The 26,995-nt window shown below is 48.0% G+C and overlaps 2 protein-coding genes across 28 annotated transcripts in view; one reads left to right on the top strand and one right to left on the bottom strand.

Moving 5' to 3' along the window:
• RHNO1 (RAD9-HUS1-RAD1 interacting nuclear orphan 1) overlaps positions 1-7,085 on the bottom strand; it is a 13,015-nt gene extending 5,930 nt beyond the window's left edge. For 2 of the 4 annotated variants that reach the window (XM_019038259.4, XM_019038258.4), the window contains exon 1: positions 6,194-6,281. The gene's annotated coding sequence lies outside the window, so the exon portion shown is untranslated. Of the gene's footprint in view, positions 1-6,193; positions 6,325-6,956 lie in introns of those variants that run through there. The other 2 variants (XM_063694569.1, XM_019038256.3) reach the window with 2 other exon arrangements.
• Positions 6,301-26,995, top strand: FOXM1 (forkhead box M1). Of its 24 annotated transcripts, none has more exons than XM_055357596.2 (10): positions 6,301-6,556; positions 8,941-9,489; positions 12,101-12,249; positions 15,884-16,075; positions 18,130-18,258; positions 19,248-19,292; positions 19,895-19,964; positions 20,152-20,327; positions 23,232-23,265; positions 24,996-26,995. In XM_055357596.2, exons 2-10 carry the CDS (start codon positions 8,988-8,990, stop codon positions 25,007-25,009), a joined length of 1,311 nt encoding a protein of 436 aa, XP_055213571.1. In that variant the 5' UTR covers positions 6,301-6,556; positions 8,941-8,987; the 3' UTR covers positions 25,010-26,995. The 24 variants fall into 24 exon arrangements, with proteins under 24 accessions (XP_055213571.1, XP_055213559.1, XP_055213570.1 ...); XM_055357584.2 differs by lacking the exon at positions 23,232-23,265 and adding an exon at positions 22,977-23,012 and having other exon boundaries at positions 19,892-19,964; XM_055357595.2 differs by having other exon boundaries at positions 12,098-12,249.

Raw genomic sequence — 26,995 nt, 5'->3', positions numbered from 1 at the left:
TAAACAAATACATAAATTCTTTAACATTAACAAATATCCAGCCAGCCAGTGTTCCCATTTCCTTTTTTTTCTTTTTCTCGAGATAGGGTCTCATCTGTCGCCTAGGCTAGAGTACGGTAGCATGATCACGGCTCATCACAGCCTTGACCTCCCAGGCTCAGGTGATCCTCCCACCTCAGCCTCCCAAGTAGCTGGGACTACAGCTCGTGCCACAGCGCTGGCTAATTTTCGTATTTTTGTAGAAATAGGGTTTTGTTGTGTTGCCCAGGCTAGTCTTGAATTCCTGAGCTCAAGCTATCTGTGCACCTCAGCCTCCCAAAGTGCTGGGATTACAGGTGTGAGCCACCACACCCCAGGTTTTCTATTTTATTTTATTTTTTTTTTGAGACAGGGCCTTGCTCTGTCACCCAGGCTGGAGTGCAGTGGTGTGATCATGGATCATTGCAGCCTCGACCTCTAAAGCCCAAGCGATCCTCCCACATCAGCTTCCTGAGTAGCTGGAACTACAAGCGAGCACACTGCACCTGGTTAACTTTTTTAAAAACATTTTTTGTAGAGATGAGGTCTCACTGTGTTGCCTAGGCTGGTCTCAAATTCCTGGGCTCAACCAATCCTTCCCTCCTTAGCCTTCCAAAATGCTGGGATTACTAGCAATTCTTTAGATAGGCCTTCCCTAACAACTATGTCTAAAATAACAGTCAACTCAACCCCTTGACCTGTTTGATTTTTCTCTATACTTTTATCTTTTGAGACGGAGTCTCACTCTTTCCTCCAGGCTGGAGTGCAGTGGCTTGATCTTGGCTCACTGCAACCGCCACCTCCCGAGTTCAAGCAATTCTCCACCCTCAGCCTCCCCAGTAGGTTGGATTATAGTCACCTGCCACAATGCTTGGCTAATTTTTATATTTTAAGTAGAGATGAGGTTTCACCATTTTGGCCAGGCTGGTCTTGAACTCAGCTGAGACCTCAACTGATCTGCCTGCCTCGGCCTCCCAAAGTGCTGGGGTTACAAGCGTGAGCCACCATGCCTGGCCCCTCTGGTAGCCTTCTGAGTTCCCTGCTTCCTTTTTCCACCCCTATCTCCAACCCGCCTTTTCTCACAAGGTGCCTAGAGCATCTTTTTTTAAAGATTTATTTATTTATTTATTTATTTATTTATTTATTTATTTATTTATTTATTTATTGTAGAGACAGGGTCTTGCTTTGTTGCCCAGACTAGTCTGGAACTCCTAGGCTCAAGCAATCCTTCTGCCTCGCCCACCCAGTGTTGGGATTACAGGCATCAGCCACCACGCCTGGCCCAGATCAACTTTAATAAGGGCTTCTTTGGTGGAATGGTGGGACACAAGGTTGAATGCAATAGGTAGAGAGGTAAATGAGAGTTGCAGCTGAGCATGCTGGAAAGACACAACAGAGCAGGTTGGTTCTATGCATTTGTGATCCATTCAATCAACAACAAAAAATAATATGCTTTGACTTATATGACTAGGCAGTAGAGATACAGGTTAAGAAAAAAAAGGACAGTTTCTCTTCTTTTTTTCTTTTTCTTTTTTTTTTTTGATGGAGTCTTGCTCTGTTACGCAGGCTAGAGTACAGTGGCGCGATCTTGGCTCACCACAACCTCTACCTCCTGGGTTCAAGCGATTCTCCTGCCTCAGCTTCATGAGTTGCTGGGACTACAGGCGCACGCCACCATGCCTAGCTAATTTTTGTATTTTTAGTAGAAACGGGGTTTCACTATGTTGACCAGGCTGGTCTCGAACTCCTGACCTCGTGATCCACCCGCCTCGGCCTCCCAAAGTGCTGGGATTACAGGCGTGAGCCACCATGTCCAGCCAAAGTTTCTATTCTTAAGGAACTAACATCTTATAGAAAACACAAAAAAAATATATATCCATTTGTTCATTCACTCATTCATTCACTTGAGAAATATTTACTGAGTGCCTACTGTGTGCTAGGCACTGTTCCAGGTGCTGAAAATATATACCAGAGAATAACATAAAACCTCTGCCCTTGTGGTGCTTACATTCTAGTCGGAAAGGAATAAAAAGTATAGAGAGGCCGGGCGCAGTGGCTCATGCCCGTAATACCAGCAGTTTAGGGAGCCAAGGCAGGCAGATTACTTGAAGTCAGGAGTTCAAGACCAGCCTGCCCAACATGGTGAAACTCTGTCTCTACTAAAAATACAAAAATTAGCCAGGCGTCATGGCACACACCTATAATCCCAGCTACTCAGGAGGCTGAGACAGGAGAATCGCTTGAACCCGGGAGGCGGAGGTTGCAGTGAGCCGAGATCACGCCACTGCACTCCAGCCTGGGCAACAGAGCGAGATTCAGTCTAGAAAACAAACAAACAAAAAGCTACCACAGGAATCCAGTGAAAAGATAACAGTGGTAGCAATGGCTATAGTTTTGAAATTCATGACTTGCTGAAAGTCATCAGCTTCAAATGGGTACGTTGCTCAGCAATCCTGTTTCCTTGATCAACTCATTCTCCACAAAGATTATCTTAAAACTTCTCCAAGCTAGGTGCAGTAGCTCACGCCTGTAATCCCAGAACTTTAGGAGGCTGAGATGGGAGGACTGCTTGAGGCCAGGAGTTCAAGACCAGCCTGGGCAACATAGTGAGACCTCGTCTCTACTAAAAATTTAAAAGAATAATTAGCTTGGCATGTTGGCATGTACCTGTAGTCCCAGCTACTTGGGAGGCTGAGGTGGGAGGATCACTTGAGCCTGGGAATTTGAAGATATGGTGAGCTATGATCGTGCCACTGCACTCTAGCCTAGGTGACAGACCCTATCTCAAAATAAATAAATAAATAAAGTGGAAATTTTGTTTGTTTGTTTGTTTTGAGACAAAGTCTCACTCTGTTGCCCAGGCTGGAGTGCAGTAGCGTGATCTCGGCTCACTGCAACCTCCTCCTAGGTCCAAGCGATTCTCCTGCCTCACTCTCCCAAATAGCTGGGATTACAGGCGCCCTCACCACGCCCAGCTAATTATAGTATTTTTTAGTAGAGATGGGGTTTCACCACGTTGGCCAGACTGGTCTTGAACTCCTGACCTCAGGTGATCTGCCCACCTCGGCCTCCCAAAGTGCTGGGATTACAGGCGTGAGCCACCACGCCCAGCCTGAACATTTTTATTTTAATTTTTAAAATTATTTTTAGAGATGGGGTCCTGTTCTGTTGCCCAGGCTGGAGTACAGTGACACGATCATAGCTCACTGCAGCCTCAAACTCTTGGGCTCGAGAGATCCTCTTGCCTCAGCTTCCCGAATAGCTGGGAATACAGACAAGCACCACCGCACCTGGTTAGTTTCTTATTTTATTTTTCGTAGAGATGAGGTCTTGCTTGAACTCCTGGGCTCAAGTGATTCTCCTCCCTCAGCCTCCTGAAGTGCTAGGATTACATGTGAATCACCACACCCTGCCCACTTTCTTAGAACTTCAGAACACCCCTTTTCTCTTAACAAATGACTTTACTTCCTACTTGACAAAGAATACAGAAGACATCAAAGGAAATACTCTCATTTTCCAGAAAGCAAATATACAAACCTATGCGTATCAACATCTATCTTCTTTCTGCTCTAATTAGAGGTCAGTTCATTCTGCTGTCTAAGTCCTTCCCCTCTGGTTGTGCTTTGGAGCTGTTTTCACTCTATATACTTTTCTTAGGCAAACTCATCTGCCTGTATTTCAGTATCCACCTAGAAGTAGATGACTTCAATATTTATATATTTTAGAATTCCTTAAGTTTGGGACCCAAATATCCCATTACCTACCTGAACAGCAACTAGATATTTCAAACGCACCTCAAATTCAACATGCGTAAGGCTGAGCGCAGTGGCTCAAGCCTGTAATCCCAGCACTTTCAGAGGCCGGGGTGGGCAGATCGCTTCAGCTCATGAGTTTGAGACCAGCCTGGGCAACACAGTGAAACCCAAATTCTACAAAAAATACAAAAAATCAGGTGGGCACGGCTGCGTGCACCTGTAGTCCCAGCTACTCAGGAGGCTGAGGTGGGCAGATCACTTGAGCCCAGGAGGTGGAGGCTGCAGTGAGCCGAGATCATGCCACTGAACTCCAGCCTGAGTGACAGAGCCAGAACCTTGTTTCAAAAAAAGAAAAGAAAAAAAAATTCAACAAGTTTAAAACTGAACTTGGCCGCACACAGTGGCTCATGCCTGTAATGCCAACACTGTGGAAGGTGAAGGTGGGAGGATCACTTGAGCCGAATAGTTCAAGATCAATCTGGGCAACAGAGTGAGACCCTGTCTCTACAAAAAATACAAAAATTAGATGGGTGTAGTGGCATGTGCCTGTAGGGGGTCCCAGCCATTCAGGAGGCTGAGGTGGGAGGATCACCTGAGCCCAGGAGGTTGAGGTTGTAGTGAGCCAAGGTCATGCCACTGGACTTCAGCCTGGGGGACAGAGCAAGACCCTGTCTCTAAAAAATAAAAAGATAAATAAAAATAAATATATAATAATAATAAAAAACTCATTCTGAGCATTGCTTTGTAGTAAAAAAACAAAAACTGAATTCACGATCATTCCCCTGACAATCCCCCACCCGTCCCTTGGCCAAAGTGAGTATCTTCCAGGGCCCTTGGTCAGGGAATAGTGTCATTATTCCTTCAGTTATGCAGCTGAAAATCTTGACACTTCTACCTCCCATCCAACCCACCATCAAGCCCTGTCAACTGTACCTCTTAAACATGTTTTCTTAATGCCCCTTTTTCACTCTCTCTGTCTCCTTCTTTCTCTTCCTCTCTCTCTCCCCGCCACCCTTTTTCAAGCTCCAGCAGTTCTTGCCTGGAGTATTGCAATATCCAACTGTTCTGCCCTAATCCACTCTAGCAATCCCCGCTATAGAGGGACATTTTAAAATGCAAATCTGACCTGGGTTCACTTCTGCTTAAAGCTTATGACGGGTTTCCTTTAAATTCTTGGATAAGCACAAAACTTCTCGGTATGGCTAAGGCTCTGCTTCCTCCGGCTCCAGCTTCAACTCACACCACACTCCATTCAGGTCGATTAACTCAAACCCCTCAGATATTCCTTAGCCTTTGTACTCACTGTGCTTCCTCCTGCCATCCAGCCTTTGCACGCCTGATTCCCTCTGCTTAGAGGAGTTCCCTCCTTTCTTTGTAAAAGGCATCAGATCTCACACCAAGCTCTCATTACAAAAGCCTTTCCTGTCCTACCTCTCAAGATCTCGTTATTGTAAATACTCAAAGTATCATTAACCTCTAATGTTTCAATTTACAGCAATAATTCAACATTTGTTTGTTTTGGAGACGGTGTCTCCCTCTGTCGCCCAGGCTGGAGTGCAGTGGTGTGATCACGGCTTACCATAGCCTCCACCTCTCGGCCTCAGGTGATCCTTCCACCTCAGCCTCCAGAGTAGCTGGGACTACAGGCACGCACCACCAGGCCCGGCTAATTTTTAGTAGAGAAGCGGTTTCGCTATGTTGCCAGGCTGGTCTCGAACTCGTGACCTCAAGTGATCCACCCGCCTCGGCCTCCTAAAGTGCTGGGATTACAGGCGTGAGCCACTATGCCCAGCCCACATTTGTTTATTTGATTAAAATGTCTGTGCCCCTCTTCCAGGATTGGGCTGTGAGCCCAGGGGAAGGAAAGAACCTTGTCTGCCATTGTATCTTCAGGGCCTAGCGGTGCCTGGCGCACGGCAGTTGCTCAACTAGACTGGTTGACTAAGTAAATAAATAAAGCACTACGGTCTATTACATCCGAAGGCTTGGCTTCGGGAGGGGCAAAAGACAGGTCAGTACTTGAAGATTTCGCGCTGAGGTAGGGTTCATGGTGCATTTTTTTTCAAGATGGAAGAAAGCGGAGATAATGCGCAGCCCTCAAAGGAACTTAGTCTAATCGGGGGGAGCAGACGATCGTTCACTGTGGGAAAATGGGGTACGATTTCCCCCAGTTAGGAAATCAACTAAAGCCGACCTTTGAAAAGGGGAGCAGAGGCGCCTGAGGGGAAGCGGGGTCGTGTCGCCTGGCGTGACTAGCGCGGCAGGGAAAGCGGGCCCAGGGACCCGGGCCTGTCACGCCGCTTCCGCGCGTCCCCAAACTCTCCCTCGGCTCGTCCACCCACGCGGCGGGGACCCCTCCGGCCCCTCCCCGGCCCCACGGCCACTTCTTCCCCCACAAGCCGGCCTGCGGCCCGCCTTACCAGCCCGGGCCGGACGGGGCCGCAGCTCCTGTCAGACCTCACAGCCTTCGAGCCCGGAATGCCGAGACAAGGCCGGCGCCGATTGGCGGCGTTCCGTCACGTGACCTTAACGCTCCGCCGGCGCCAATTTCAAACAGCGGAACAAACTGAAAGCTCCGGTGCCAGACCCCACCCCCGGCCCCGGCCCGGGACCCCCTCCCCTCCCGGGATCCCCCGGGGTTCCCACCCCGCCCGCACCGCCGGGGACCCGGCCGGTCCGGCGCGAGCCCCCGTCCGGGGCCCTGGCTCGGCCCCCAGGTTGGAGGAGCTCGGAGCCCGCCTTCGGAGCTACGGCCTAACGGCGGCGGCGACTGCAGTCTGGAGGTGAGCGGGATGCAGCAATGGAGTCCCAGGCCTGGCCTGGGCACAGGCGGGGAGCAAGGCCTCCGGGCGCGGAGGTCAGGGCGTCTAGCAGCAGGGCACGGGCCACGAGTGGAGGTTTGGGCCACACGGGAAGAATCTGAGCCAGGGTGCAAATTTTTTCTGCATCCACCTCCTGGCCGTGGCGTTCTCACTACTTAAAGCGCCCCTTGGCCTTCCCTGGAAGTCTGACCTCTGCACCCTGCCCGCGGCCTCGGGAGGGCTGGGGTGGCCTACCTTCTTAGGCCGACTGTGGCTGAGATGAAGACTGAGATTGTACTACATTGAGTCAAAGACCAACCTGCATACACACTCCCCTGCTCCCAGGCTGTCTCACCACTAGGCAACACTGCCTCCATCTTACCCTTTTGCAGGGCCCTTTTCCTAGTTCTTGAGAATGTAGCAAGATTTCCCCGCTCAGGATGGGGATGGGTCGGAGGAGCCACTCTGGAAGTTTCCCGGGCAAGAAAGTGTTGGCAATAATAGTAACAGGCTGGTCAGGAAGTAGAAGAGAAAATTAAGACTTAGATATCCTGTGGAAAAAGAGGAATAATATCTACTGATTGATGCGGGGAGAGAGGGAAGCCTGGAAAGATCGGAGGTGAAAGTAAAACTGAGATTTGAAGGTAGAGGTGTGGAGGGCCTGTGAACGCTATGCAGATGACAAATGTCAAAAAAGTGCAGTTGCCTTTCAGGGAGAGAATAAGCGTCCTAAAAAAGAGACAGCCAATTCCTCTGTCTTCCAAAGGTCCATGAAATAGAATTACACAATTTTGCTTAATGGTAGAGTATTCCATGTATCTATTAAAATCAACAAAAGGCCGGGCGCAGTGGCTCATGCCTGTAATCCCAGCACTTTGGGAGGCCGAGGCGGGTGAATCACCTGAGGAGTTCAAGACCAGCCTGGCAAACATGGTGAAACCCTGTTTCTACTAAAAAAAAAAAAAAAAAAATTAGCTGGGCGTGGTGGTGCACGCCTGTAATCGCAGCTACTCGGGAGGCTGAGGCAGGAGAATCGCTTGAACCTGGGAGGCCGAGGTTGCAGTGAGCTGAGATTGCGCCATTGCACTCCAGCCTGGGTGACAAGAGCGAAGCTCCATCTCAAAAAAAAAAAAAAAAATTAAAAAAAAATCAACGAAAGACTTAAAAAAAAAAAAGACTACACTGTTAGCATTTCAGAACCACCTTAGTGTATTGATGATAGCTCATTGTGGTACTAAGAAGACAGGGGTTATAGTCTTATTTCTGGAAAAGAAATTAATAAAGTGGCATGCTTAGTTGAAATACATATAACCACATGCAAGTACTAAAATGCCACTGTATAAATACAAATTGTAAAAGAAAACATGCTTTTTAAATTAGAGCAAGTATAAAGAGTCTGTGAAATAAATGTCACCCTCTAGAGTTGTTCAGTGCACAAGCTGCACAACTTTACATGGGCCTTCAGTAGAGGTTTCCATTTTACGTGAGGTTTTGTAAACTGGGAGATGATTTTTCCAGTAATGTGGCAATAGTACAATCTGCCTTTCTTCCCTGATTCTGTGTGCACTGGTCCTATTTACAAAGTAATATAAAAATTAAAAGGCTTGGCCAGACGCGGTGGCTCATGCCTGTAATCCCAGCACTTTGGGAGGCCGAGCCGGGTGGATCACGAGGTCAGGAGTTTGAGACCAGCCTGAGCAACATGGTGAGACCCCGTCTCTACTAAAAATACAAAAACTAGCCGGGCGTGGTGGTGGGCACCTGTAATCCCAGCTACTCAGGAGGCTGAGACATGGGACTCGCTTAAACCCAGGAGGCAGAGGTTGCAGTGAACTGAGATCGTGCCACTGCACTCCAGCCTGGGTGACAAAGTGAGACTCTGTCTCAAAAAAAAAAAAAAAAATTAAAATCCTTTGTCTTGAATGGATTATGGGATCAGAGTTTTGTCAGGACTCCTAATTACCATATGCTTTTCTATTCTAGCATCTTCCATTTCTGTCCATACAGTCATTGCAAGTGATCTATTTATATTATAGTAGGCAATTATAGAGATTTCCACATATTTGTAGCTATCCCATCCATTTCTGTAGCCAAATATTCTGAAGCTTCAAGGAGATCTTTGTCTTATCTCCAACCCAGTCCCATTTTTGCCCTTTGAATTGCTTCTGTCTGCTGTAATTTTAGCTTTCTTTTGTCAGTAAAGCTTATCTCCTTATTATCTGAGGTCTTTACAAAAGTCCATGGAATGTTTACCTGGGCCTTTAGGCTCATGTTCCTGGTCATATAAAGAGCAGCACCTTTCTCTAAAAGAACCTCTTCTCAGCCTAAACAATCTCTAACATCTTGCCACTATTTGCATTTTCCAGGGTCCACACTTGTGATTCTCAATGGAGAGTGAAAACGCAGATTCATAATGAAAACCAGCCCCCGTCGGCCACTGATTCTCAAAAGACGGAGGCTGCCCCTTCCTGTTCAAAATGCCCCAAGTGAAACATCAGAGGAGGAACCTAAGAGATCCCCTGCCCAACAGGAGTCTAATCAAGCAGAGGCCTCCAAGGAAGTGGCAGAGTCCAACTCTTGCAAGTTTCCAGCTGGGATCAAGATTATTAACCACCCCACCATGCCCAACACCCAAGTAGTGGCCATCCCCAACAATGCTAATATTCACAGCATCATCACAGCACTGACTGCCAAGGGAAAAGAGAGTGGCAGTAGTGGGCCCAACAAATTCATCCTCATCAGCTGTGGGGGAGCCCCAACTCAGCCTCCAGGACTCCAGCCTCAAACCCAAACCAGCTATGATGCCAAAAGGACAGAAGTGACCCTGGAGACCTTGGGACCAAAACCTGCAGCTAGGGATGTGAATCTTCCTAGACCACCTGGAGCCCTTTGCGAGCAGAAACGGGAGACCTGTGGTATGTGGTCTTCCAGGGAAAGGGGTGAGGGAGCCCAGCCTTTCCTCTGTAGTGGCAAGGTCTGCAGTCAGTCTTGATGCTTGCAACAGTCAGGCTTCTGGCCGAGCACAGTGGCTCATCCCTGTAATCCCAGCACTTTGGGAGGCTGAGGCGGGCGGATCACTTGAGGTCAGCAGTTTGGACTAGCCTGGCCAACATGGTGAAACCCGTCTCTACTAAAAATATAAAAAAACTAGCCGAGCGTGGTGGCACACGCCTGTAGTCCCAGCTACTCTGGAGGCTGAGGCAGGAGAATCGCCTCACTATGTTGCCCAGGCCAGGAGGAGGAGGCTGCAGTGAGCCGAGATCGCACCACTGCACTCAAGCCTGGGCGACAGAGCAAGACTCTGTCTCAAAAAAACCGAAACAATCAGGCATCTAGCCTCCATCCTGAAAGCTTGACCCAGCTCCTTTGGGTGCTGTTGAAAGGGTTACAATTATAATTTAGAATTTCTGTTACTTTCTTTATGTTAGAAAAGGATTATTTCTGTTTATCCTTTCCATTGACCCAAAAGAAAGTAAAAATCATCTTCCTTTCTTAAAAAAAATCTTGGCTAGGCATGGTGGCTCACGCCTATAATCCCAGCACTTTGGGAGGCCAAGGCAGGTGGATCACCTGAGGTCGGGAGTTTGAGACCAGCCTGGTCAACATGGTGAAACCCCCATCTCTACTAAAAATAAAAAAAATTAGCTGGGCATGGTGGCAGGCCCCTGTAATCCCAGCCACTTGGGAGGCTGAAGCAGGAGAATTGCTTGAACCCAGGAGTTGGAGGTTGCAGAGAGGTTGCTGTGAGCCAAGATTGCACCACTGCACTCCAGCCTGGCCAACAGAGTGAGACTCTGTCTCAAAAAAAAAAAAAAAAAGAAAAAGAAACACAACAACAACAAAAAAATTTCTATTTAAAAAAAAGTTTTTATTCTTTTTTTTATTAAGAAGGGGTCTTGGCCAGGTGCGGTGGCTCATGCCTGTAATCCCAGCACTTTGGAAGGCTGAGGCGGGCAGATCATGAGGTCAGGAGATCGAGACCATCCTGGCCAACATGGTGAAACCCCGTCTCTACCAAAAACGCAAAAATTAGCTGGGCGTGGTGGCAGACGCCTGTAGTCCCAGCTACTCTGGAGCCTGAGGCAGGAGAATCGATGAACCTGGGAGGTGGAGGTTGCAGTGAGCTGAGATTATGCCACTGCACTCCAGCCTGGCCACAGAGGGAGACTCTGTCTCAAAAAATAAAAATAAAAATGAAAAAAAGAAGGGGTCTCAAAAATAAATAAATGAAGAAGGGGTCTCACTATGTTGCCCAGGCTGGTCTCGGACTCCTGAGCTCAAGGGATCCAACCATATGGGCCTCCCCAGGTGCTGGGATTACAGGCATGAACGACAGCGCCTGACTTCATTTTCCTTCTTTTTTTTTTTTTTTTTTGAGATGGAGTCTTGCTCTGTTGCCCAAGCTGTAGTGCAGTGGTGCAATCTCAACTCACTGCAATCTCCACCTTCTGGGTTCAAGTGATTCTCCTGCCTCAGCCTCCTGAGTAGCTGGAATTACAGGCACCCGCCACCACACCTGGCTAATTTTGGTATTTTTTAGTAGAGATAGGGTTTCGCCATGTTAGCCAGGTTGGTCTTGAACTCCTGACCTCAGGTGATCCGCCCACCTCGGCCTCCCAAAGTGCTGGGATTACAGGTGTGAGCCACTGCGCCTGGCCTCATTTTCCTTCTTGATAAAGGAGAAAACTGAAGCAAGAGGAGGAAAATGACTTTTTCTTTAGAGATGCGGTCTCGCACTGTCACCCAGGCTAGAGTGCAGTGGCACAATCACGGCTCACTCTAGCCTCGAAAGCCTGGACTCAAGCCATTCTCCCACATCAGCCTCCCAAGTAGCTGGGACTACAGGCATGCACCATCATTCCCAGTTAATTTTTTTTTCTTTTTGCAGAGATGGGGTCCCACTATATTGCCCAGGCTGAAAAGTGACTTTTTTGGTGTGCATATCTCAATAATTCTTTTGTAAGGCTGCCTTGATTGATCTCTAAGGCTCAGTGTGGCTCAGCTTGAAATGCAATTTGAACTATGCTCCTAAATTTTTCCTGAAATGCATAACGGGCCAGAGTAACTTAGAGCCACGATAGGTTCAGCATGTGTTCTCCGTCCCTAAAGGTAGAGGTCTTGGACAAGTGATCCCTAGCCACCAATTCTTTCTTTTTTATTTTTTATTTTTCTGAGACAGAGTCTCACTCAGGCTGGAGTATAGTGGCGCAATGTTGGCTCACTGCAGCCTTCGCCTCCCGGGTTCGAGCGATTCTCCTGTCTCAGCCTCCTGAGTAGCTGGGACTACAGGCGTGTGCCACCACACCCAGCTGGTTTTGTATTTTTAGTAGAGACGAGGCTTCACCATGTTGGCCAGGCTGGTCTTGAACTCCTGACCTCAGGAGATCCACCCGCCTCGCCCTCCCAAAGTGCTGGGATTACAGGTGTGAGCCACTGCACCCGGCCTGCTAGCCACCAATTCTGATGGACACACTGGGCATCTGATGAGGCAGCTGAGTGGGGTTTGGATTATTTTCCCTCTAGCAGATGGTGAGGCAGCAGGCTGCACTATCAACAATAGCCTATCCAACATCCAGTGGCTTCGAAAGATGAGTTCTGATGGACTGGGCTCCTGCAGCATCAAGCAAGAGATGGAGGAAAAGGAGAATTGTCACCTGGAGCGGAGACAGGTTAAGGTGAATTGTTCCGTCCCTCACTAAAGAAATCAGATCCAGTGCAGGGAATTCCTAGGTAGGGAAATGGATCAAGTGGCCTGATGGACCAGAATTTCCAAGTTCTGGTATTAGCTCTCCACTTCATGCTATTCTGTGTAACTTTTGAGCTACTTTTCTGCCTGGGATCTTTTCTCCCCCATCTGTGAAATTTCCTTGAGGGCAGATTCCCTTGGTCACTGTATTCCAGCCAGCACTGGGTTTAGTATTTTGTCCTTAGTAGGTATTCAGGAAGTGATGAAGAGGTCTTCATTTTGGGAATCCACTTGAACTTTAAAGATGCCTCCCAACAGTATGAACAGTATGAATAGAATAGAATATAACAAGGTAATTTTATTAGAAGATATAATATCAATAGCAGATAAAGTCAGTTATATATATACGTATATATACATTTTTTTTTTTTTAAGACAGCGTCTTGCTCTGTTGCCCAGGCTGGAGCACAATGGTGCAGTCATGGCTCTCTGCAGCCTCGACCTCCAGGGCTCAACTGATCCTCCTACCTCAGTCTTCCAAGTAGCTGGGACTCGCCAGCTTGGTGCACGCCACCATGCCCAGCTAATTTTTGTATTTTTTGTAGAGATGGGGTTTCGCTATGTTGCCCAGGCTGATTTCAAATTCCTGGGCTCCAGTGATCCTCCTGCCTCAGCCTCCCAAAGTGCTGGGATTACAGGCATGAACCACCAGCCTGGCCTAGATATGAATTTTAAATACTTCCCTAGCAATCAAAATTGATCTAACCCAATTGTGTAGTCTGGGATTTTTTTTCCCACAGTTACCAGTATAACACATTTAGATTCTATTGTGTATATGTGTAAATCATTCATTCAACCTTTATTTTCTTTTTTTTCCTCAACTTTTATTTTAGGTTCGGGGGTACATGTGCAGGTGTGTTACATGGGTATATTGTGTGTCGCTGGGGTTTAGTGTACAAATGATTTTGTCACCCAGGTAGTGAGCATAGTACCTGCTAGGTAGTTTTTCTGTCTCCCCCTCCTCCCACTCTCCACCCTCAAGAAGGCCCTGGTGTCTACTGTTCCCTTCTTTGTATCCATGTGTGCTCAATGTTTAGCGCCTGCTTTTTTTTTTTTGAGACGTAGTCTTGCTCTGTCTCCTAGGCTGGAGTGCAGTGGTGCGATCTCAGCTCACTGCTACCTCCACCTCCCAGGTCAAGTGATTCTCCTGCCTCAGCCTCCTGAGTAGCTGGGATTACAGGTGCCCACTGCCACACCTGGCTAATTTTTGTATTTTTAGTAGAGATGGGGTTTCACTATGTTGGCCAGGCTGGTCTTGAACTCCTGACCTCGTGATCCACCTGCCTTGGCCTTCCAAAGTGCTGGGATTACAGGCGTCAGCCACTGCGCCCGGCCTCTTTTTTTTTCTTTTTGAGACGGATTCTCTCTTTGTTGCCAGGCTGGAGTGCAGTGGCACAATCTCTGCTCACTGAAACCTCTCCGTCCCAGGTTCAAGTGATTCTCCTGCCTCAGCCTCCTGAGTAGCTGGGACTACAGGCGCCTGCCGCCACGCCTGGCTAATTTTTTTATTTTTAGTAGAGATAGGGTTTCACCATGGTGGCCAGGATGGTCTCAATCTCTTGACCTCGTCATCCACCCGCCTCAGCCTCCCAAAGTGTTGGGATTACAGGTGTGAGCCACTGCGCCCGGCCTCTTTTTTTTTTTTCTTTTTGAGACGGATTCTCGCTTTGTTGCCAGGCTGGAGTGCAGTGGCACAATCTCTGCTCACTGAAACCTCTGCGTCCCAGGTTCAAGTGATTCTCCTGCCTTAGCCTCCCGAGTAGCTGGGACTATAGGCGCCCGCCACCATGCCCGGCTAATTTTTTTATTTTTAGTAGAGATGGGGTTTCACCATGGTGGCCAGGATGGCCTTAATCTCTTGACCTCGTCATCCACCCGCCTCAGCCTCCCAAAGTGTTGGGATTACAGATGTGAGCCACTGTACCCAGCCTAGTTCCTACTTATAAGTGAGAACATGCAGTATTTGGTTTTCTGTTCCTGCATTAAATCGCTTAGGATCATAGCCTCCAGCTCAACAATCTTTAAAAGTGAAAATTTGGCCAGGCGCAATAACTCATGCTTGTAATCACAGCACTTTGGGAGGCCAAGGTGGGTGGATCACCTGAGGTCGGGAGTTCCAGACCAGCCTGACCCCGTCTCTACTAACAATACAAAATTAGCTGGGTGCAGCAGTACATGCCTGTAATCCCAGCTACTTGGGAGGCTGAGGCAGGAGAATCACTTGAACCCAGGAGGCAGAGCTTGCGGTGAGCCAAGATCGTGCCATTACACTCCAACCTGGGCAACAAAAGTGAAACTCTGTCTCAAAAAAAAAAAAAAAAGTGAAAATTTACATGCATGTGTACGTAAGTAAATATTAATTGTGCTATATACATAAAATTTGTGTACTTTAGAAAGTAATATCTCAATTTTTAAAAATGTGAATGAAACCGGGCATAGCGGCTGACAACTGTAATCCCAGCACTTTGGGAGGCCAAGGTGGGCAGATTGCTTGAGCCCATAAGTTCTAGGCCAGCCTGGGCAACATAGCAAAATCCTGGTCTCTACTACCAAAAATACCAAAAAAAAAAAAAAAAAAAAATCGCCAGGCGCAATGGCTCATGCCTGTAATCCCGTCACTCTGGGAGGCCAAGGTGGGTGGATCACCTGAGGTCAGGAGTTCGAGACTAGCCTGGCCAATATGGTAAACCCCATCTCTACTAAAAATACAAAAAAAGTAGTTGGGCGTGGTGGCAGGCACCTGTAATCCCAGCTACTTGGGAGGCTGCAGCAGGAGAATCGCTTGAACCCAGGAGGCAGAGGTTGCAGTGAGCCGAGATCGCACCATTGTACTCCAGCCTGGGCAACAAGAGTGAAACTCCATCTCAGAAAAAAAAAAAAATTAGCTGAGAGTGGTGGTGTATGCCTGTAGTCCCAGCTACTTGGAGGCTGAGACAGGAGGATCACCTGAGCCTGGGAAGGTCAAGGCTGCAGTGAGCTGTGATCCAGCCACTGCACTCTATCCTGGGTGACACAGTGAGACCCTGTCTCAAAAAAAGAAAAAAAATTGTGAATGATCAGCTCTTTGCCTAAAACTTAGCTAACTGTGTGCTTTACAGACATTGTCTGACTCATAGTCTTGGGAATGTTTCCCTCATATGAACATTGAAATGAGATGCATTTATTCACAGCACATCAGGAATAGAAATGGGACTAAGACCTAGGTTTCTTGACCCAAAAGTCTGAAAAATGGGCGTGGTTTTAGTGTAACATCAATGCTTTGAGAATCAAAGTACATACTCAAACTTTCCTGAGAAATTTCAACTGGAAGGGACTGGATTTTCTCCAAATTCAACAAAATGATGGATGACAAAACCAGTTTCTTATTGGCTAGGGTCTAGGCTAGATCATCTCCAAGATTCTTCCCAACTCTAAAATTTTATTCTATGAGATAGTGGTCTCAGATGAGTTTGTTTCTAGACCGTCCTATGGGATAAAGGTTTCTCTAGATGTTCTTCAAGGGCTTGGGTTGGGGGTAGTTCTCATGAACTCTTTCATGTCATTCCCTGTGTCATAACCCTCAGGTTGAGGAGCCTTCGAGACCATCAGCGTCCTGGCAGAACTCTGTGTCTGAGCGGCCACCCTACTCTTACATGGCCATGATACAGTTTGCCATCAACAGCACTGAGAGGAAGCGCATGACTCTGAAAGACATCTATACGTGGATTGAGGACCACTTTCCCTACTTTAAGCACATTGCCAAGCCAGGCTGGAAGGTAATATGTCCCATAGCAACCAAAATCAAGGTCAGTCCAGCCTGACGGTCTGTCTCCAGTGCTGTACTGCAACTTGTATCTGGGACAGCAATTAAGTGCAAAGGATACTAGAATGATAAACAAATGTATCTTTTAGATTGTGACTCAATCTTACTGAATCCAGGCAAAATCATTAAGAAGAGCTCTTTAACTACTTCATGTGTTACTACCTAAAGTCCATGGAGGGTCTTCAATGTAGCACTCAAGCCCACTTTTCTGCTACACTCAACAGCCGTCCTAGATGCCAGCAGCTAGAGTGGCTAAGTAGTTTTATGAAAATGTCTTGATTAAAAAAAAAACAATGCTGTCTGTGAGCCTCATGACCCAAGATGTCATCTCCTGTAGCGTCACATAGCATTTCTAGTGGGCAGGGGTTTTCCTTTCACTTCATTCATGGAAAGACCGAGATGCCTGGGAGTCAACATAGCTCATGCAGTTGGTCGGTGTCAGAGCCACAAATGAGGTCTTCTGACGAGTGCTCAATTCCAAGTCAAGTGTGCTTTGTTTTCCTCATGGTAGAACTCTTTCTTTTTTTTTTTTTTGAGACAGAGTCTCGCTCTGTCGCCCAGGCTGGAATGCAATGGCAGATCTCAGGTCACTGCAACCTCCTCCGCCTCCAAGGTTCAGGTGATTCTCCGGCCTCAGCCTCCCGAGTAGCTGGGACTACAGGCATGCGCCACCACGCCTGGCTAATTTTTTTGTATTTTTAGTAGAGACGGGGTTTCACCATGTTGGTCAGACTGGTCTCGAACTCCTAACCTCAAATGACCCGCCCGTCTCGACCTCCCAAAGTGCTGGGATTACAGGCATGAGCCACCACACCTGGCCCCTCATGGTAGAACTATTTTTTTTTTTATTTTTTGAGATGGAGTCTCGCTCTGTCACCCAGGCTGGAGTGCAGTGGCGCGATCTCGGCTCACGGCAAGCTCCGCCTCCTGGGTTCACGCCATTCTCCTGCCTCAGCCTCCCGAGTAGCTGGGACTACAGGCGCCCGCCACTATACCTGGCTAATTCATGGTAGAACTTTTAATTTTACTCCCTTCCATCAGCTTACTTTCCTAGTTTTTTGTTTGTTTGTTTTTTGAGACAGGGTCTCACTCTGTTGCCTGGGCTGGAGTGCAGCCTCAGCCCCCTGGGCTCAAGCTCTTCCCTCCTCAACATCCCAAGTAGCTGGAATAACAGGTGCACCACCACAGTCCGCTAATTTTTTTTTTTTTTTTTTTGTAGAGACAGTTGCCCAGGCTGGTTACTATGTGGCCCAGGCTGGTCTGAACTCCTAGTCTCAAGCACTCCTCCTGCCTTAGCCTCTCAGTGCACTGTGATTACAGGCGTGAGCCACCACACCCAGCCTTAATTTCCTAGTTTCTTGTTTGTTTGTTTGAGATGGGGCCTCACTCTGTCACCCAGGCTGGAGTGCAGTGACATGATCTCGGCTAACTTCAACCTCTGCCTCCCAGGTTCAAGTGATTCCCCTGCCTCAGCCTCCCGAGTAGCTGGGACTAAAGGCATGCGCCACCATGCCTGGCTAATTTTTATATTTTTGAGAGAGACAGGGTTTCGCCACGTTTGCTAGGCTGGTCTCAAACTCCTGGCCTCAAGTGATCCACTCGCCTCGGCCTCCCACAGTGCTGGCATTATAGGCGTGAGCCACCACGCCTGGCCTAATTCCCTAGTTTCTTAATTTCTCTGAGCCACCTTTCTTGCTATTGATCACTACCTCACAGCCTTACTCTGCTTTTCTAGCCCCTGACAGCTATCTAGGTCTTTTCTTTATCACAATCTAAGGTTGGCATCAGTCTTTATTCCCATAGAATAGATGGGTTTATGGCTGAGGGTGACGGCTCTGCGGTGTGGAGTGTCAGGAGAGTTGCCGAGAGGCAGGGCTGCAAAGACACCAGACGAAGCCTGTGCTGAGCACAGTGGGAGGGGCCTGAGGCTGGTTTCCCCATGTGTTTGAAGGGTGATGTTTCTGAATCTAAAGTAGCTGATAACCAGTTGTCTTGCTCTTCTTCCAGAACTCCATCCGCCACAACCTTTCCCTGCACGACATGTTTGTCCGGGAGACGTCTGCCAATGGCAAGGTCTCCTTCTGGACCATTCACCCCAGTGCCAACCGCTACTTGACATTGGACCAGGTGTTTAAGGTGAATGCCCTGCTTTCCTCTAAATAGGGCCTAAGTTGGAGGTTGTCATAGCCATCTCAAAAGGAAACAAGTTCTGCTAGTGATGCTTTCATTTGATTAGGGGAGAGTTAGAAGCCAGCCACCCAATTAGTGACTTGCACAAAACCCAGTGAATTAAGTACACTTGACAAATACCAAACGACACATTTTTGTGCCAGACCAGAGCAAGGAGAAGGCTGTTCTGACCCAACAGAAAGGGCTCCCCAGGGCAGTGTTTTCCTAACTTCCCTGTGAATGGGAATTGCCTGGGACATTGTTAAAACACAGCTTCCCAGACCCCTCTCTTGGGGCTCTTGATTTAGTGCTTCTGGGATGGGCCCAGGAATTTGTATTTTTAGCAAGCATCTCAGGTGATTCTTACAAGAAATTCTGGGAATGCTTGCTCTAAAAAAAGCCCTTCCTGCTGGGTGTGGTGGCTCACGTCTGTAATCCCAGCACTTTGGGAGGCTGAGGCAGGTGGATCACCTGAGGTCGGGAGTTGGAGACCAGCCTGACCAACATGGAGAAACTCCATCTCTACTAAAAATACAAAAATTAGCTGGGTGTGGTGGCGCATGCCTGTAATCCCAGCTACTTGGGAGGCTGAGGCAGGAGAATCCCTTGAACCCAGGAGGCGGCGGTTGTGGAGAGCTGAAATCGCACCATTGCACTCCAGCCTGGGCAATAAGAGTGAAAGTCTGTCTCAAAAAAAAAAAAAAAAAAAAAAGCCTGCCTTAGGCTGGAGACCAGAAGCTGAGCTACCAGAACGTCTTTTCAGAAAGAAGTTATTTTGGTTTTTCAGAGTGCCCATAAGGCTGCTGGTAGCTGTAACCATTCTCCTGGGAGGGGCAGTTGTCTGGGGTGTCTTTTGTCATCAGTCAGGAATAGGTGTTTTTCCCAATCCGGTCAAATTGACCACGTTGGTGGTAACTTCATCTCATTTCTCTCCCACAATGCCTGGCCGCCACCAGCCACTGGACCCAGGGTCTCCACAATTGCCCGAGCACTTGGAATCAGTAAGGTTCTTTCCCTCTGGCTCGGGGCTTGGCCTTGTTTTCCTTTCACTGCTCAGCATGGCTTTAGTGGACAGAGACAAGATGTGATGTGGGGAAGGGTGCCTATGGCCATGTTTTGTCTAGGTGCCAGCCCTAGACACAGAACACCCTGAGGCTCAGGCACACACCCACTTCCCTCCCCTCCCATCGGCATCACAAGGGCACACTGAGCAGAGCGGGGCACAGCAGGGGAGCGTGCTGCAGCAGCCACAAGCGCATGGCACCAGCCTCAGGGGCGGCAGTTCGTTCGCTCACTTTTGTGCCTAGCTTTTCTTTGCCACGCATATAGCTACCTGCTCTGGCATCCCCCAGGGGTGTTGAGGACACGTGGGTGAAGCGGTAGTGCCACTCTGCCATCATGTGTCTGTAGGCCACCCACCTGCCCACTCATCACAGTTTTGGAGACTGCTCGCCTACGTCCATCCCCTCAGGTTGGCCTCCTCTCTCTGGGCTGTCATTAACTCAAGCACACACCACCAGAGCAGCTGGTGGGGTTTTGCCATCCCCTCTTTACCTTATTGTGTTAACATAGGTTTCTTTCTCTCCCCATCTGCCACAAGCAGCAGCAGAAACGACCGAATCCAGAGCTCCGCCGGAACATGACCATCAAAACCGAACTCCCCCTGGGCGCACGTTAGTATGGGAGAGTGGGCCTCAGGCCTGGTCCTTGTTCTGGGGCCATATCTTTAGGGAACCAGACTCTGGGATTCTGTTCCCACCTCAAAGGGATCTGAGCCCAGAGAAGGAGAGCAAAGCTCCTGGGGCTGAGAAGGGGTGTACTCCAGTCCCCCTGCTCCTGATCTCTCGTGTTTCCTCCTAGGGCGGAAGATGAAGCCACTGCTACCACGGGTCAGCTCATACCTGGTGCCTATCCAGTTCCCGGTGAACCAGTCACTGGTGTTGCAGCCCTCGGTGAAGGTGCCATTGCCCCTGGCGGCTTCCCTCATGAGCTCAGAGCTTGCCCGCCATAGCAAGCGAGTCCGCATCGCCCCCAAGGTGGGTGTCCTATTTTCCTCTGAAGAGAGATTCTGGCCAATTAAGAATGTTGAACCTTCAGCTTGCAAAGCACTCTGATAAGTGTTCCTTGAGAGCTTATAAATCTAGTTGGGTAGAAAAGGCATAAAAACATAGGGAAGTGTAATAGCATTAGAAGAGCTAAAAAGGTATTTGGATTACAATGTAAGTGGTGTCAGAAGGCCCATAAATACCTGATGAGCTTGTAAGAATTCAGACAAAAGTGATTGTGATAGATGGGCTAGGATGATTAAGGAAGATACAAAAGGGAGGCAGGCCTTAGAAAGAGATGGATTTGGCCGGGCGCGGTGGCTCACACCTGTAATCCCAGCACTTTGGGAGGCCAAGGCAGGTGGATCATGAGGTCAGGAGTTCGAGACCAGCCTGGCCAACGTGGCGAAACCCCGTCTCTACTAAAAAATACAAAAATTAGCTGGGCTTGGTGGCACATGCCTGTAATCCCAGCTACTTGGGAGGCTGAGGCTGGAGAATCCCATGAGCCCAGGAAGGGAAGTTGCAGTGAGCCGAGATCATTGCACTCCAGCCTGGGTGACAGAGCGAGACTCTGTCTCAAAAAAAAAAGAAAAGAAAGAAGTGGATTTGAGGCTAGACGCTGTGGGTCTCACTTGTAATCCCGACACTCTGGGAGGCCGAGGCAGGGGTATTGCTTACAGCCAAGAGTTCGAGACCAGCCTGGGCAACATAGCAAGACCCCAGTCTCTGCTAAAAATGCAAAAAAAAAAAATTAGCCACGGTGGTAGTACATGCCTGTGGTACCAGCTACTCAGGAGGCTGAGACAGAAGGATCACTTGAGTCCAGGAGGTTGAGGCTGCAGTGAGCCCTGTTTGCACCACTGCACTCCAGCCTGGGCAACAGTGAGGCCCTGTCCCAAAAAAGAAAAAAAAAAGTAGATTTGGGTAAGCAAACAGGTGTGGAGAGAGCATGCTAATGGGCAGTGCCATGGAGGCAGGAAATGCAGTTTGTACCTGGCAGTAGTAGAGTGACTGGGTCAGACTAGCTCAGGGTTTCTCAAGTACTATTCACGTTTACAGCTGGAGAATTCTTTGTTGGGCGTGGGAGGGACTGTCCTTGCATTGAAGGGTGTTTAGCAGCATCCCTTGTTTTCCCCACTAGACGCCAGTGGCACCCACCACAGGTGTGGCAATTAAAATGCTTCCAGACATTGCCAAATGTCCCCTGGCAGGGAGGGAATCACCCCTGCTTGAGTATCACTGGTCTAGCTTGAGGGGAAGGTGAGAAGGGTAAATTCAGAGCCAACTTGGATCAGCCATCAGATCTGCACTTAACACTGTTACAGGGTTCTGTAAGTAAGGGCTGACATGCAACCAAAGCGAAAAGCTTCCCCCATCCCCTTCAGAGAGATGAAAATAGCATAGAGTCTGGAGTTTAGAGCGACTTGGGTTTGCTTTTTTTTTAATATATAAAATCTTTTAGGCCATGCACAGTGGTTCACACCTATAATCCTAGCATTTTGGGAGGCCAAGGCAGGAGGATCACTTGAGGCCAGGAGTTCAAGACCAGCCTGGGCAGCAAAGTAAGACCCTGTCTGTAACGAAAAAAAAAAAATTTTTTTTTAATTAGCCAGAAATTTTCATGTATACCTGTTGTCCCAGCCACTTGGGAGGCTGAGGCAGAAGGATTACTTGAGCTCCAGAGCTGGAGGCTGCAATGAGCTATAATCGTGCCACTGCATTCTAGCTTAGGCAACAAAATGAGACCCTGTCTCTAAAAAACATTTTCTTTAATTATAAATAAAATATATTACACACAAAATTATACCAAACATACATAATTTAGCGTAAATTCATTAATGTGGCTGTAGCATGTACACTGTTTTGGTTTTCATGCAGTGGCTTTCTTCTCCCCTTTCCTTTTTGGCTCCCCTCTCCACCCTACCATCACCCACATCACCCCTACTCCCAAGATAACTGGTTGATAATTTATGATGCTTTCTTGCATATTTTATCAATGCTCTTAGTTATAATATACATGTATAGCGATAGCCATTTTATATGTACACATACAACACATAGAACATTGATAATGTAATCGTGTTGTACATACTTCTCTACATGTCTCTTTTTTTTTTTTCTGAGACGGAGTCTCACTCTTGTCGCCCAGGCTGGAGTGCAATGGCATGATCTTGGCTCACTGCAACCTCCGCCTCCTGGGTTCAAGCGATTCTCCTGCCTCGGCCTCCTGAGTAGCTGCGATTACAGGCGCACGTCACCACGCCCAGCTAATTTTTGTATTTTTAGTAGAGACGGGGTTTCACCATGTTGGTCAGGCTGGTCTCGAACTCCTGACCTCATGATCCGCCTGCCTTGGCCTCCCAAAGTGTTGAGATTACAGGAATGACCCACCAGGCCCAGCCTCTACATGTCTCTAACTCAACAATACCTCATGGAATTTCTTCCAAGTCACTTGGCATAGTCGTAACTCATTACTTTTTAGTGTCCACGTAATACTCCATGATGTGGCTACACCACAGATTTTTCAGCCATTCCACTTTTATGGACAGATTCTGTGTCTCAAATGTTGCCCAATGAACGCCACGGCAATAAGTATGTTTGCAAGCATCTCTCTTACTAGTGCTTTCATTTCTCTAGGATAGAGTCCCAGATGTGAGATTGTTGGCTGAGAAGGTATTTTAAATTCTACTAAATATTGCTAAATTGCTTTCCAAAAAAGCTATGATAAGTCATGTTTAAACCAGCAATATATGATAAGATCTATATCTTTGCCAGCAATTGGTATTATTAGTCTGTTTAATATTTGCCAATCTAATATGTATAGGTTATATCTTCTTGTTTAATTTTTTTTAATGTTTTATTTATTTATTTTTAAATTTTTTATTTCCATAGGTTTTTGGGGAACAGGTGGTGTTTGGTTACATGAGTAAGTTCTTTAGTGGCGATCTGTGAGATTTTGGTACACCCATCACCAGCTTGTTTAATTTTATCTTTCTTTGTTTATCAGTAAGTCTGAGCACCTTGTCATTATGTTTGGTGACTTGGAATTGTCCTCTATGAATTGCTTATTTATGAACATTGCCCATTTTTATAGAGGTTTTGTTATCAATTTGTGAGAGCTCTTTTTTTTTTTTTGAGACGGAGTCTTGCTCTGTCACCCAGGCTGGAGTGCAGTGGCGTGATCTCAGCTCACTGCAGACTCCGCCTCCTGGGTTCAAGCGATTCTCCTGCCTCAGCCTCCCAAGTAGCTGGGATTACAGGCGCCCACCACCGTGCCCAGCTAATTTTTGTATTTTTTAGTAGAGACAGGGTTTCACCATCTTGGCCAGGCTGGTCTCGAACTCCTGACCTCATGATCCACCCACCTCGGCCTCCCAAAGTGCTGGGATTACAGGCATGAGCCACCACGCCCGGCCTGTGAGAGTTGTTTTGTTTTGTTTGTTTTTTTTTTGAGATGGAGTCTTGCTATGTCACCCAGGCTGAAGTACAGTGGTGTGATCTTGGCAACCTCCGCCTCCCGGGTTCAAGCAATTCTTGTGCCTCAGCCTCCCGAGTAGCTGGGATTACAGGTGCATGCCACCACGCCCGGCTAATTTTGTATTTTTAGTAGAGACAAGGTTTCGCCATGTTGGTCAGGCTGGTCTCGAACTTCTGACCTCAGGTGATCTGCCTGCCTTGGCCTCCCAAAGTGCTGGATTACAGGTGTGAGCCACCGTACCCAGCCCCCTGTGAGAGCTCTTTGTTGTTAAAATAATCTTCTTTCTTTTATGCTGAAGATATTTTTCTACTTCTATTGTTTATCTCTTTTCTTTCCTTTCTTTTCTTTTCTGAGACAGGATCTTGCTATGTTGCCTAGTCTGGAGTGCAGTGGTGTAATGAAGGCTCACTGCATCCTTGACCTCCCAGGCTCAAGTGATCTTCCCACCTCAGCCTCCCACCTGTAGCTGGAACTACAGGTGCATGCCACCACACCCAGCTAATTAAAAAAAATTTTTTTGTAGAGATGGGATCTCACTATGTTGCTCAGGCTGGTCTCAAACTGGCCTCAGTGTCTTGCAGTGCTGGGATTACAGGCATTGTTTGTTTGTTGTTTCTTAACTTTGTTTATGGTATCTCTTGCCACAGTAAAATTTTAAAGTTTTATGTAGTCAAATGTCTCTCTTCTCTTTTACAGTTTCTGGGTTTCCAGTCTTGGTTAAGAAGGTCACCCGCACCCTCAGATTGTATATGTAGTCTCCTAGATTCTCTTTCAGGATTTGTATGATTTTAAGGTTTTCATTTTTTTTTTAAAGCCAGTCAAATTTAGCAGTTGGGGGTTGTGTACCAACTTTAGTGACAATAATGTCACTACCCGCTACCATCAGAGCAGCCTAAGGTTCTTATTTTCATGCATTAAATCTTTGTATACAGTGTAAGATAAGCATGCAATTTTATTTTCTCTCGGATGAATGCTATTATAATTATGCCACTACATACTACATATCCTCATCTTTTACCCCCGAAATTGAACTACCAACTTCAACATACATTGTATTCTCATATTTAACAGATTTTAAGACTTCAAAACGACACAAAGAGGATCAGAACCCGTATGTGATTTTTTTGTGCGTCCTGTCTGGTGACCATTGGTTCACCTTGTCTCTGTTTCCCTTTCAGGTGCTGCTAGCTGAGGAGGGGATAGCTCCTCTTTCTTCTGCAGGACCAGGGAAAGAGGAGAAACTCCTGTTTGGAGAAGGGCTTTCTCCTTTGCTTCCAGTTCAGACTATCAAGGAGGAAGAAATCCAGCCTGGGGAGGAAATGCCACACTTAGCGAGACCCATCAAAGTGGAGAGCCCTCCCTTGGAAGAGTGGCCCTCCCCGGCCCCATCTTTCAAAGAGGAATCATCTCACTCCTGGGAGGATTCGTCCCAATCTCCCACCCCAAGACCCAAGAAGTCCTACAGTGGGCTTAGGTCCCCAACCCGGTGTGTCTCGGAAATGCTTGTGATTCAACACAGGGAGAGGAGGGAGAGGAGCCGGTCTCGGAGGAAACAGCATCTACTGCCTCCCTGTGTGGATGAGCAGGAGCTGCTCTTCTCAGAGGGGCCCAGTACTTCCCGCTGGGCCGCAGAGCTCCCGTTCCCAGCAGACTCCTCTGAGCCTGCCTCCCAGCTCAGCTACTCCCAGGAAGTGGGAGGACCTTTTAAGACACCCATTAAGGAAACGCTGCCCATCTCCTCCACCCCGAGCAAATCTGTCCTCCCCAGAACCCCTGAATCCTGGAGGCTCACGCCCCCAGCCAAAGTAGGGGTGCTGGATTTCAGCCCAGTACAAACCCCCCAGGGTGCCTCTGGCCCCTTGCCTGACCCCCTGGGGCTGATGGATCTCAGCACCACTCCCTTGCAAAGTGCTCCCCACCTTGAATCACCGCAAAAGCTCCTCAGTTCAGAACCCTTAGACCTCATCTCCGTCCCCTTTGGCAACTCCTCTCCCTCAGATACAGACGTCCCCAAGCCAGGCTCCCCGGAGCCACAGGTTTCTGGCCTTGCAGCCAATCGTTCTCTGACAGAAGGCCTGGTCCTGGACACAATGAATGATAGCCTCAGCAAGATCCTGCTGGACATCAGCTTTCCTGGCCTGGAGGAGGACCCACTGGGCCCTGACAACATCAACTGGTCCCAGTTTATTCCTGAGCTACAGTAGAGCCCTGCCCTTGCCCTTGTGCTCAAGCTGTCCACCATCCCAGGCACTCCTGTGACTGGGCATTCCAAGGCTCAGCGCACCCCAAGCCTCTGAGTGAGGACAGCAGGCAGGGACTGTTCTGCTCCTCTTAGCTCCCTGCTGCCTGATTATGCAAAAGTAGCAGTCACACCCTAGCCACTGCTGGGACCTTGTGTTCCCCAAGGGTATCTGATTCCTCTGCTGTCCCTGCCAGGAGCTGAAGGGTGGGAACAAAAAGGCAATGGTGAAAAGGGATTAGGAACTCCCCAGCCTGTTTCCATTCTCTGCCCAGCAGTCTCTTACCTTCCCTGATCTTTGCAGGGTGGCCCGTGTAAATAGTATAAATTCTCCAAATTATCCTCTAATTATAAATGTAAGCTTATTTCCTTAGATCATTATCCAGAGACTGCCAGAAGGTGGGTAGGATGACCTGGGGTTTCAATTGACTTCTGTTCCTTGCTTTTAGTTTTTGAGAGAAGGGAAGACCTGCAGTGCACTGTTTCTTCCAGGCTGAGGTACCTGGATCTTGGGTTCTTCACTGCAGGGACCCAGACAAGTGGATCTGCTTGCCAGAGTCCTTTTTGCCCCTCCCTGCCACCTCCCTGTGTTTCCAAGTCAGCTTTCCTGCAAGAAGAAATCCTGGTTAAAAAAGTCTTTTGTATTGGGTCAGGAGTTGAATTTGGGGTGGGAGGATGGATGCAACTGAAGCAGAGTGTGGGTGCCCAGATGTGCGCTATTAGATGTTTCTCTGATAATGTCCCCAATCATACCAGGGAGACTGGCATTGACGAGAACTCAGGTGGAGGCCTGAGAAGGCCGAAAGGGCCCCTGACCTGCCTGGCTTCCTTAGCTTGCCCCTCAGCTTTGCAAAGAGCCACCCTAGGCCCCAGCTGACCGCATGGGTGTGAGCCAGCTTGAGAACACTAACTACTCAATAAAAGCGAAGGTGGACATGC

The sequence above is a fragment of the Gorilla gorilla genome, chromosome 10 (genome assembly GCF_029281585.2).
Source record: "Gorilla gorilla gorilla isolate KB3781 chromosome 10, NHGRI_mGorGor1-v2.1_pri, whole genome shotgun sequence".
Lineage (NCBI taxonomy): Eukaryota > Metazoa > Chordata > Mammalia > Primates > Hominidae > Gorilla > Gorilla gorilla.
The sequence above is the reverse complement of the archived record's forward strand: the minus strand, read 5'-3'. Positions and strand labels throughout refer to the sequence as shown.